The sequence below is a fragment of the Neoarius graeffei genome, chromosome 7, assembly GCF_027579695.1.
Source record: "Neoarius graeffei isolate fNeoGra1 chromosome 7, fNeoGra1.pri, whole genome shotgun sequence".
In the NCBI taxonomy this organism is placed as follows: Eukaryota; Metazoa; Chordata; class Actinopteri; order Siluriformes; family Ariidae; genus Neoarius; species Neoarius graeffei.
In genome coordinates this window covers 13,049,051-13,062,464 of record NC_083575.1, presented here as the reverse complement: position 1 = coordinate 13,062,464, position 13,414 = coordinate 13,049,051, and the positions used below count along the sequence as shown (strand labels likewise).

The 13,414-nt window shown below is 41.4% G+C and overlaps 1 protein-coding gene across 1 annotated transcript in view; it reads right to left on the bottom strand.

Annotated features, from left to right (window-relative positions):
- cdh23 (cadherin-related 23) overlaps positions 1-13,414 on the bottom strand; it is a 727,851-nt gene that overhangs the window by 443,504 nt on the left and 270,933 nt on the right. Inside the window, exon 10 of the mRNA XM_060925294.1 lies at positions 8,797-8,875. Within this exon, the coding sequence (XP_060781277.1) occupies positions 8,797-8,875 (79 nt within the window). The remainder of the gene's footprint in view (positions 1-8,796; positions 8,876-13,414) is intronic.

The window sequence follows — 13,414 nt, the reverse complement described above, 5'->3', positions numbered from 1 at the left end:
CTGATTGTTGCCCATTTGGACGTGATATATTTTTAAATAACATCTCGTTGCCGTTGTCGTGTGGATGTAGCCTCAATCTGCTCAAAGGAAGGTCAGTTTTATAGCTTCTCTAAAGAGCTAAACTGTTTTCAGCTGTGCTAACACGATTGTACAAGGGGTTTCTAATCATCCATTAGCCTTCTGAGGCAATGAGCAAACACATTGTACCATTAGAACACTGGAGTGAGAGTTGCTGGAAATGGGCCTCTATACACCTATGGAGATATTGCACCAAAAACCAGACATTTGCAGCTAGAATAGTCATTTACCACATTAGCAATGTATAGAGTGGATTTCTGATTAGTGTAAAGTGATCTTCATTGAAAAGGACAGTGCTTTTCTTTCAAAAATAAGGAAATTTCAAAGTGACCCCAACCAAACTTTTGAACGGTAGTGTAAAATCACTGTATCGCTGCAACCATAAAAGATTTTTTCAAAATTCCAAAACCTATGATCTTCTTACAGTGGTCCCTTTACAGAGAGCTGACTTTTTTAAGGTGAAATGAACTTGTTTGAAATTTTAAGGTAAAGTCCCTACAATAATCATGGAACTGGCACAAAGGAAAAGGTGTCCATCCATCCATTATCTGTAGCCGCTTATCCTGTTCTACAGGGTCGTGGGCAAGCTGGAGGCTATCCCAGCTAACTGTGGGCAAGAGGCGGGGTACACCCTGGACAAGTCGCCAGATCATCACAGGGCTGACACACAGACTACGTTTACATGCACATCCAAATCGAGCTGCTGTCGGTAATCAAGCTGAAGGTCCCAGCAGGGTGCCAGAGAAATCCAATCCTACATGCACACAATGAAATCGGGCTATTGTGTGAGGTGCATTGTGCACCCGAGCCACAGGTGGCGCAACACGCCCCATCGTGTTGGTACACTTCCGGTTGTCGTCATGAAGAAGAGCTATTCAAGAGTGTAAACAAAGTTATCAGTTCCGTGTTCTCCATTGCGCGTTTTTCTCCAGTCCATGAATTTTAATATATTCAACTCCTTAAGCTGAATGAGCATGAACTCTGTCTCCTCATTGCTCCAGAAGTGCACGTTTCTGCTTGCCTGTGGCAGTGGGGGCGTGGTCAAGCGCCGGTCTGTGACAGGAGGGCGGAGCCAGGGAAGGTGAGTGGCAGAATCACTTCACCTGACGGTAATTAACCTGTGTTTGTGTGTCTTCCCAGTAACCGCGCCCTATTTAAGGAGGCAGAGGGACAGCAGAGGGGACAGCTCATCCCGGGACTAGAACACTGCGCGCGCGTGTGTGTTTTTTTCTCTCAAGAATAAAAGTAGGCTGTTAAACTGAAAAGTCTGACAATAAAAAGCCTATTAGTACCAGAAGCTTTGTCCTGCCATCCTCTGTGCTCCACCCACACTTCAGAGAGCTCTACATCGCCATTTTCTCTTCTTCGTTTGTTCCTCCTGACCTCTTCTGCTGCTCGCTACTACTGTTGTCATGCCGACCGAGGCTGTTGTGTTTCCCGCTTGTGGTCTCGTCACTCGTCACTTCCGGAAGTAGCTCGACAACTAGCTCGATAGGGTATACATGCACAAAGTAGCTCGGCAGAAATCGCATAAACTAGGTCGTGTAGCTCGATTCCGAGAAATCAAGTTCGGTTCAATTTCAGCCGAATTAAGGTGTATACATGGCATTTTGAACTTCGATTTCAGTCGAGCAACGGCAGAAATTCGATTCTCTCTATGTGCATGTAAACGTAGTGACAGAGACAAACAACCATTCACACTCACATTCACACCTACAGTCAATTTAGAGCAACCAATTAACCTAACCTGCATGTCTTTGGACTGTGGGGGAAAATGGAGCACCTGGAGGAAACCCACGCAGATACGGGGAGAACATGCAAACTCCGCACAGAAAGGCCCTCGCCGGCCACTGGGCTCGAACCCGGACCTTCTTGCTGTGAGGCGACAGTGCTAACCACTACACCACCGGGAAAAGGCCATTGCAAGATTCATTTATAATCACTCTGTGATAAACTTCCCTGTGTATTTCTGAATCTTGTCGTTGCCTTTTTGTCCACTGAAACACATGCGATGTTATACTGCATCTAAAAATATGATTTTAGTATCAAATGAATGGACATGCCGTCCTGTTATCTCTCTCAACTAACTCATTGTTTTTTCTGTATGTACAGGCTCTGAAAGAGATTCTCTCACAACATGAGCAAAATGTACACTGTTCAATTAATACTGTATCTTCGGGTAGCTACTAGTAAAACATCATATCCATCTTCCATCAAATACTGCCTGTAAACTAAATAAACTGTCTAAACAACTACTCTCTTCTCCTTTCGGTATTTCATCCGAGTGTGCTATAGCCAAAACAGCTGAAGCATCTGTGTTTACTGTTGTACAAATAGCAGCTTCTCCTTCTTCAAATACTGCCTCAGGCACAAACAGAAAGTGTCTTTCCACCTTCAACTACAGCATCAGAATTTTAGTAAAAAATAAATAACGGTAATAGTGCGCTAATAAATAACAGTATTTTTTTTAAGGGGGGGGCACACACACCTGGTGCGTGCCCCCTGTTAAAAAAAAAAAGTTTAAAGCAGATACGCAGAACCTTTATTTTTAAATTAATTTCTGAGTGGATAGTATCTCCATCCTTGACTCTTGTATGCTGCATAAATGGGAATAAAAAAATATATATTTTTTGAGTTAAAATCGACCGCGAAGTTGGCATTTGAGCGGCCCCACTGAGCCAGCCAGCCCTGAGCGCGTGACGTCACAGCAGGAACCGGTTTTAAGGCCGAGGCCTTTGACAGCTATAGACCAAAGTCATACGGTATAAATAAAAATTTATGGTGAAAGTAAGAAATACCATTACCGACTTGCTCAACTAAGACTGATTTGACTTCATTGATTGTGGGTTGACTCTCATTAAAACAGTCTGGGTGTTATAACTTATGCAACATACATGTACATGCATGCATTTTCGCTGATAAAATGTAAAAGGCTAATTAAATAATCAGATGAACTGAGACAATCACATTCTGAAGCAAATTAAATAATCTTATACCGGTAACTTAAACACACAAAACAAGTTATATGTATTAATCTAAATGCAGGTAAACAACGTATTGTTTTTGTTGTTTTGTATCCAAATGAGAGTCGGAGCTTACCCGTCTGTGTTCTTGCTTCTTGAAGGCCGATCTTGTGGCTGATTGTTTCAAAACAATCTGACTTTCAGTTGTTCGTTCAGTTCTCCATTCATTCGCTTCTTCCACGTAAGGGTGAGATGGCAGCAATATCCAGTGGAGAAATCAGACGGCTGGTCCACTTATTCTCCATTTTCTCCATACTGAGTACTCCGCCATTACTGCTCTGCTCAGGCAATTACTAAAACCCGGGACGGAACGGGATGTCACCGGTTTTAGCAACCACCGTGGGGAGATCACTGCCCAAGCGATATGTCACATCCCGTTCCGTGTTTTACCAACAACCCTTGGCTCACACTCCGGGAGGACTGGTGCAACTGAACTTACTTTCCTTTTTTAAAACAAAAAATAAATAAAATAAATACTTTTCTTGTAGTTTTCTTTAATTGTTGGTACTGCACCCTCTTTCAATACGGGCTTATAGCCAATGCTCCTCAACAGATCAGAGGTCTCGTACGAGTCTTCAGTAAAATGTGCAGAGCAGAGGAGAGACCACTTCGTAGGCGCCCAATGTGCCCGTGAACTTCTTGCAAAACGTGTCCAAATCTTTGCAGCTTGAACATTCTTGGGCCATGAATGCAACGTAAATCCACCTTCTGTCATGTTGCTGCACCGGCCAGCAACACATCTATGTGGTATGGAGATAAATTAGCTCAAAATAGAGGATCGGAGTTGCAGTCAGCTCTGTGTTTTAGTATAGCGGAAATGGTGATGAGACCGATAGACTTCCTGCTGTGATGTTACAGACGACAAGGTCATTCACTCAGACCGCTACCTATATGAATCACTTTAATCATAAAAATTACTATATTAGATTTATTGTTAACGCTTAAAACTATTCCTGTGCCATTCTTGAGGTGTCAAGGCATTTATAAACGAAAGTGAGGCCATGGCTCTGCGTATCTCCTTTAAGTACATGGCTACTTGGAACTGTGACTTCATTGTATTGCAGATACAGAGATATCCGCAGTTTTTAATTAATAAGGTTTAAAAATAAACAAAATAAATCATTATGTGGGACTGAGCTGAAGAGTTTATGGTATAAATTCATAATTTATAAATTATAGGTCTGAGCTTAGGTTTTTTTCACTTGTGACACGAATGCAGTGAAAAGCAAGCTGGGCGAGTCCTGTTGGATTTGAACAGGGTGCAGGAACTTCATGCATCGACATAATAACATAGTGTATTCCCGGACTGCACTGTAGACTTCATGTAAAGGGTGTGCGCCATCATTTTATGTTACTGTTAGAACCAGAAAAGGTTGTAGTTTTATGAGCAACTTAGTTTTGGAAGTGAACCCTAACAAATTCCTGTCTGTTGTGCGCTCACTGCACACAATGCACATGGCACAACGCACCACCCTCCTGCCGGCTCCAGTGAAAGTACCTAATTACTGCCATTATTTAGCCTTGTATAAAACTTCAGAACTGCTATCAATTAAAAGGATAAAAGACAAAGGACAACTAATAAATTCAAGCAACAGTCTCAACGCTTGAAGTTACTTTTCTTTGTCTGAACAAATCGAACCCATTTGTTCCGTAAGTGTCCTGCTAAGTTTGGGCTATAATGGATCAAAAATCTATCTGTGCCTTTTTTATTGGCTACACTTGAACAGCCTTGAATGACACACTTCTTAGGAGGCACGCTTTGGTTTTGGTTTTGTTGTGGAATTCATTATCTCTAGCCGCTTTATCCTTCTACAGGGTCGCAGGCAAGCTGGAGCCTTTCCCAGCTGACTACGGGCGAAAGGCGGGGTACACCCTGGACAAGTCGCCAGGTCATCACAGGGCTGACACATAGACACAGACAACCATTCATACTCACATTCACACCTACGCTCAATTTAGAGTCACCAGTTAACCTAACCTGCATGTCTTTGGACTGTGGGGGAAACCGGAGCACCCGGAGGAAACCCACGCGGACACGGGGAGAACATGCAAACTCCACACAGAAAGGCCCTCGCCGGCCCCGGGGCTCGAACCCAGGACCTTCTTGCTGTGAGGCGACAGCGCTAACCACTACACCACCGTGCCGCCCTTTGTTGTGGAATAAAACAAAAAAAAAATAATTAAAGACGTGCTACACTTTGCAAAGCAGATGAAGCCATTTTCGTAAGACTAGCACTTTCAAAATTAAAGTTAACGCTGAAAATTGCTGTGGTATTAGAGGAAGATGTGAGACAAACATCTGTGGCATCAGATCCCTTTTGCTGTAATATCTTACTAAAAGATACGTAACCAATCGTGTGTCATGGCCCGTGAAAGGGTTTCACATTTCAAGCGCGATTTTGGCCTTTTCATCTACATGACTGGTTTGAAAGGTAAAAAAGTGTCTCTGCACTCAGATTTGTGTATTTTTAAAGCTATCTCAGCAATGGTACAAAAGAAAAAAGAAGTAGAACATGCATTTGAAAATGTCCATTCTGGGTCCCCTGTTGCTGACAAGTTGGCAGGTATGAGTGGTGGGTGATTCAGGCTCTTCAGACAAGTTTTTCACGCTGACATTACTAGGAATAAAACAGTAATTTGAAAGAAATGTTGTATGTGATAATTATCCTAATTAAATCCCATTGCTCATTCCTTTTGATTTGGATGTGAAGAGAAAAATGTGCTGAAACTTAGTTAATGTGCATTTAAGTTATTCCACTGTGGCAGTCATGTGTAAGCTGAATTTAAAAAAAAAAAATTAAAAAAGGCAAATAAAGATACAATATGATGTATACAATAGGAGGAAATTTTACGTAGTTACCTCACCAGTAAGTTTCCTATAATCAGGTTAGCCTGGTCTAGTTTGTCGTTTTACTCCATGTTTTCTTAAACTTGGTCCTAAATAAAGGTTTTTGGGGTTTTTTTGCGCATAGTATCCCTACTACAACAGCATAATTAGGACCATTGTAGGTTTAAAAAAAAAAAAAGAGCTGGAGGATGGAGTGAATATTCCAAGGAAAAACATAATTTCCAAGATTAAAGTCATAAACTTGTGAGAAAAGGTCACAAATTTCCAAGCACTCCGACATTTCATGGGTTCCTGGCTGCAGTGCATTCTGGGAAATGCAGTCAAAAATCTCTCTGTGCTTTATTCTTTTGTGTTGCATGATCGAGGATGAAAGACTGCATTGCCTATCACTGTCAGCGCATTCGAGCACCACCATCGTTAGTCATGCTTGGTGTCCACAATTTAAAGTGAACATACCCGATAAATTCTGGCTTTTATGTTTAAACACAAAAGATGGACCGGTTTCACTCATGTATTACTTTTAAGCCTTCTAGGTGCATAATTGTGATCTACAAGAAGAAGCCTTTATCTGCAATTCCTACCCTGATACTCAAAATTCTAAATCTCTTTATTTTTGGATTCTTGGCCTATTAATTTCTCATCTCATCTCATTATCTCTAGCCGCTTTATCCTTCTACAGGGTCGCAGGCAAGCTGGAGCCTATCCCAGCTGACTACGGGCGAAAGGCGGGGTACACCCTGGACAAGTCGCCAGGTCATCACAGGGCTGACACATAGACACAGACAACCATTCACACTCACATTCACACCTACGGTCAATTTAGAGTCACCAGTTAACCTAACCTGCATGTCTTTGGACTGTGGGGGAAACCGGAGCACCCGGAGGAAACCCATGCGGACACGGGGAGAACATGCAAACTCCACACAGAAAGGCCCTTGCCGGCCCCGGGGCTCGAACCCAGGACCTTCTTGCTGTGAGGCGACAGCGCTAACCACTACACCACCATGCCGCCCCTCTATTAATTTCTGATTGAGATTTTTTTTTCTTATGAATGGAAAATTAAACCAATGGAAAATGGTTGCTGATTTGTGACCAGGACAACGGACAGAAATTGAGATTTTATAAAACACTGGATTTTCAAATGTTCATTTTTAGACATATTTACAAAGTTAAACAAGTTTTCAATTGAGATCTTCACGCTCTTTAATTTGATACATTACACAACACTGACACCTACTTTAAAAAGTGGCCTGGCATTGCTACTTTAATTTTGTACTTTAATCTCAGAAATTCTGAGCTTGTTTCTCAGAATATTACATCCTCCCTCAGCACTGTATTTGTTTTTAACCAACAATGGCCCTCATACGCCATTGTACCCTACTGATAATAGGTTGGACAATAAATAAAGCTTTGCTGCTATTCACTGTTACTGTATGTAATGTTATAATATTCATAACAGTGACATCAAATAGGGCTTCCCAGACCACCTTCAAATATAGAGCTGCTCAAGTTGTTTAAACACAGAAAGTATGTTGTCTAATTTAATGAACTGCAATAAACTGTAGGAACAGTGATTGAATCACGTTACACGTCTGCATCTTGATCATGAAAATAGAGCCCAGGTTCTCAATAGCTTTGGTCAAATTAGTCATGAAGTCATGAAATGTGTTTCACTTTGGAAGGCTTAAGTCCAGATCCAGGTATTGATGACGGCATGCCATGGACAGCTGAGCTGCAAGTGGAAATAATGTGAATTAACATGCAGAGAGAAGGTAGATGTACGACTAGAAAGTGTGTGGGACTCATATTTGTGACAAAAGATCATTCAAAATGGTGACCAACACTTGACCCGACAGCATCGTGGCAGGACTCAAACACAGAGCTTAACAGATGGTTGTTAAAACGACCAATATTGAAATGCTAATGTGGCAAGAGAGCAGTGAATCAGAACAGTATACAGTTAGCATCTAATTTAGACTATGATTAAGTTTAATTTTATGTTACTAAAAAGAGTATCCTAAATCCTATCCTCAGAGAATATCCTGAGATATTCTAAAACCATAACTTTTATTAATGCAGCCTCATCCTCCAGACGGTCAAGGGATTCATCACTCATGCATTTTTATTAGAACAAGATTGTTCGGGACTATATAACTATATTCATCTTTAGACTGGAGCAAAAAAAAAAAAGTTCATGTAGTGCAGATCTGCCAAAAATTGTGAGCAACTGTTGGAGGAACTGATGTATGGAATGGATAGGGGGAAATGGTACAACCCTGATATGAATTAATAATGAAATATGATCAATAATTGATATTCTGCAGTGAACAAAAACTGTGAAGGTCTTCAGCAAAGTGAGCAAATATACTTTAATGCACTGTAATGCTGTAATATGTTATACATCCAAGGCCCCTTCTCTTGTAATTCCCAAAGGATAAAGTCCAGATTCAGATTGGCAAGACACAGCACAGAGAATGTTAATGGAAGATGGCCCAATATCAAATGTTTTGCCAAACCAGCCTAAAATGATCTGAAGCAAAAGCTTGTTTTGCAGCGAATTAAATGATTTTGGTTAAAGCCATTATCACAGCATGAGCAAGGACACATAATAATAATAATAATAATAATAATAATAATAATAATAATAATAATAATAATAATAACAACAAATCAGGCATTAATTCAGTCTGGCCAAGTGACTCTTGTTCAGTAAAAGTTCATGATAAAAATTTTTTGTACTGTTTTGGCTTTGGGCTGCTGTTGTCACATCAAACTGGAAACCATGATTCTGATTCCCCCGCAATTGTCCAAAGACTGTCTGAGATAAGAGTCATGGATCTCACTGACCTGATACAATGGTGTATCCGATGCCTCGAGGTTTGCCCAGGTCCTGATCAATCGCTCTGATCTTGCGCACCTCAAAACCCTGTGCACACACAGAACAACCGACAGATACTAAGTGCACACACACACAAAACATTTCTAAATCCTTCATTAATCCAAAGTCACCATTTTATCCTTAGAATTGCAGTAGCCCAGGAGTCTATCCCAGAAACAACTGACATGAAGCAGGAATACACATGCCATAGGGCACCATGCGCATACACACATTTTTCTTGAAACAAAATGATCTCAACCCTCAACTACATGGCAAAATGCTTAAATACATACAGAACACATATAGTGGGGCAATTGATCTACGTTTATTATTCCAGAGTGCCCCCTAACTTCTGGGACACCCTTTACATTCACACTCCAATCCATCCACACTGTCAAACACCAACATTTCCCCCTCACACACTGATTTAACACAATCCTGCTGGGCCTGATCATAAAACCGTTCGTTCCCAGCAAGACGACAAACACCAGAACAAAGCGGCTTAAAGAAAATAGATATTTTATTCTTCTGTTTACGAATCTGAACATTAACCCAGATCTTGACTATCGCTCAAACTTTTTGCAGTCAGGGAAACTCCCCGATTATTCTGGGCTATTGTTTGCTGTTCGCTTTATGATCTCCACAAAGATTTTAATAAGTGCCACACTTCATAAAAGCCAAAATCTCTGCTTAAATGTTGAATGATTTTGTGTGTGTGTGTGTGTGTGTGTGGTTAGAGAGAGAGAGAGAGAGAGAGAGGGAGAGGATTGAAGCATTTAAGAAGTCTTTTATCATGCATCATAAGTACTGAAAGACCAGTCGGCACCAATAACTATTCAATTTACCTTGCTGAAAGAAGAAAAAAAAATAGAGAAAAGAGGAATAAGTGAAAGAAAAAGACTAAAAGATTCAGGAAAGGGAAATGATGCTGAAATTATTTGAAAGTCATTCCTCTGCTACCCACACATGTACAATGCTCACTCAGCCAAATACTCATATCTCTCTTTCTCTCTCTCTCTAGGGACCGAGTATGACAGCCAAATTGTGTTTGACACTAAAAGGCTTTAAGTGTCAATTTAAAGACACCAAAACACAAAACAACAGTTCAGATACTTCACCAACCTGTGCTCTGTATGTGTGTATGCTAAGATAATGTGTCGATGATCTTTACGTACTGGAAAAGCAAAGCTAGTTGTTTTGTTTTTGTGATACACTGAAGACATTTGGGTTTAAGATCAAAAAAATTAATCTGAGACGATTAGATCAGAATTTCAGCTTTCATTTCATGATATTTCCATTTAGATGTGTTAAGCAACTTAGAACATGGCATCTTGGATTGCTACATCGTCTTGTTACCTAATGAATTTCCCAGTATTAACCTCGACTAATATGATGGAAAGATCCAAAACAAACGAGCTGACTGGTAAAGCATGGTGGCGGTAGTGTCATGGCTTTTATAGCTACTTCAGGAACAGGCTCACTGATCTTGATTGATGATGTAACTCATGATAGCAGCATCATGAATCCAGAAGTCTACAGAAACAGTCTGTCTGCCAATTTACAGAGAAATGCATCTGAATGGTCCTCTCCTGGCTCAGGTCTTATTTAACTGATTGCCATCAGTTTGATGTAAATGCTGATTTTTCTATGCATACTGAGGTAAAGTTTGGTGTTCCACAAGGTTACATCTTAGGCCCACTGCTTTTTTCTTTATATAGGTTACCTCTGGGTGATATTATTTGTAAGCATGGTATTAGTTTCCACTGTTATGCTGATGACACACAGTTGTATGTTTCTGCAAAGCCACATGGGAGACACCAGTTTAATAAAATTGCGGAATGTGTAAAGGACATTCGACACTGGATGCTAATTAACTTCCTTCTGCTTAATTCTGACAAGACAGAAGTATTTGTACTAGGACCACATGCAGCTAGAAGTAGGTTTTCTGATTACACAGTAACTCTGGATGGCCTTTCTGTTTCTTCACATGCAGCAGTAAAAGACCTCGGGGTGATTATTGACCCCAGTCTTTCATTTGAAACTCCTATTGATAACGTTATCCGGAAAGCTTTCTTTCATCTCAGAAATATTGCTAAGATAAGAAATTTAATGTCACTAAATGACACAGAAACACTAGTTCATGCTTTCGTTACCTCCAGGTTGGATTATTGTAATGCCTTACTGTCTAGATGTTCCAATAAGTGCCAAAACAAGCTCCAGTTAGTTCAAAATGCAGCAGCAAGAGTCCTTACTAGAACTAGAAGATATGACCACATCACCCCCGTCTTATCCACACTGCATTGGCTCTCAATCAAATTTCATATTGATTATAAAATACTACTATTGACCTTTAAAGCACTAAATGGTCTCGCACCACAGTACCTGAGTGAACTTCTGGTCCTTTATGACCCGCCACACCAAATTAGATCAAAAGGTGCAGGCTATCTGTTGGTACCTCATATAGTGAAGGCTACATCAAGGGGCAGAGCCTTTTCTTACAAAGCCCCACAGTTATGGAATAGTCTTCCAAGTAGTGTTCGGGATTCAGATGCAGTCTCAGTGTTTAAGTCTAGGCTGAAAACGTATCTGTTTCGTTAAGCCTTTTGTTACTAGTTTTTTATTCGGTAAAGGAGTAGATCTGGAGGGTCCTCAGGCATAGAGTGTTTTGATAAACTGGGATGTATGGGTGCTGTCAGTCCCCCACTCTCACATGTCCACTCGGGTTTGTTGACTGTGTAGTGGCTGGCTGCTTTATGCCCCAGGGCACACTCATGTCTGTGGTACCTTCTGACTCATTAGGGGACACTGGGCATACCTAACAACCTCTGTTTCTCTCTCTCTCTCTCTCTCTCTGTCTCTCTCTTGAGTTACATGTCAATCCTGAGACACCAGTAAGATGCTGACCTCTTCTGCTCCTCAGACCCACCTGATTCATCCTGATGCCCTACGTCTGGCTGAAGCCTTATCTCATTGCTCCTGTGGAGGACAGCCCCATACGGACAGTCGAAAGTCACACTTGGAAGATGGCTCTGGACACTTACAGTTTTGTTATGATGTCTGAGGACTACAGCTGACTTGCTAATTTTAGGACTGCAGTTGTCATGAATAGTTTTGCACTCAAGTTTCCATCAATGAACAGTTTATAACTTCAACAAAACAGACTTCATGTTAAAACTACAATTAATTTCCTGGTTACACAGTTGTACTTTGTGACTCTATTGAGGTATTTCACTCACGTGACCAAGTCATGTGATGCTGCCATTTTGGACGTCACGGCTCGAATCAGTTTGAATGCGAGGAAGGCGACAAACGAAAAACATAAAAGAAAAAGGAGCGAGATGCAGAAAACACCTTCACTATCCAGCGACGTAGGGCATTTACAGGGCGAGCAGAGGGAGAGGTATTTGCAAAAATTGAGGTTAGCAGGCTTAGAGAACGATGTTTACCTGCTTCCACCAGGACTGTTCACTGACAGCTAAGATTTATTCACATTTTCATTTACTTTCGGTCCTCAGGATAAACAAAATGTTATTAAATGTCATTGAAATAACTTCTTAGTCTGTTGAGACATGGCCCGTTATAAGTTTTTCCTTTACTGTATTTACTAGTTTACTGAGCGCGCTCCGGGGCTGGCCGGGGCGGGCTAGCGCTCCGGGGCTGGCCGGGGCGGGCTAGCGCTCCGGGGCTGGCCGGGGCTAGCTAGCGCTCCGGGGCTGGCCGGGGCTAGCTAGCGCTCCGGGGCTGGCCGGCGCTAGCTAGCGCTCCGGGGCTGGCCGGCGCTAGCTAGCGCTCCGGGGCTGGCTGGCTCAGTAAACTAGTAAATACAGTAAAGGAAAAACTTGAGACTGAAAGGTTTTAACAGTCATCCAAATGACTGAACGTAAACGTTGCTACAGCAACATACTAGGTACTATGATGTTGAAATTAGCTAGCTTGCCGTCCAAAATGGCGGACACCGGGGCGTCACGTGACCCTGTGACGTCAGGTGAAATACCTCAATAGGACACAGTTATAGAAGCAAGTTATTTATAATCACGCTATTTGTTATCACCCAAATGAGGATGGGTTCCCTTTTGAATCTGGTTCCTCTCAAGGTTTCTTCCTCATGTCATCTGAGGGAGTTTTTCCTTGCCACCCTCACCACAGGCTTGCTCATCAGGGATAACTTAGGGATAAAATTAGTTCATGTTTAAAATCTTCAATTTTCTGTAAAGCTGCTTTGCGACAATATCTGTTGTTAAAAGCACTATACAAATAAGCTTGACTTGATCTAATTGGGAAGACCGTCATCATACAGCAAGACAAAGAAAAAGACTGGATGGTCTGCCACCAACGGTGCCATGTTCAAAGTTCAAAGCACATCTGGATTTCATTTTGATCTCAAACCCAAATGTATTCAGTGTACAGCAAAAACAATTTGCCATTCCAGTATTTTCAGAGGGGACTGTATATATTTTTCAAAGAGGAGACAATGTTGCATGCCATAGCCAAAATATTTGCTCACAACTTGGTGATTGGTGCAAATGTGTTACATCAAATACTTTATCAAGACGATGGAATTCAGATCTGTGTTCATTCCCCTCCATC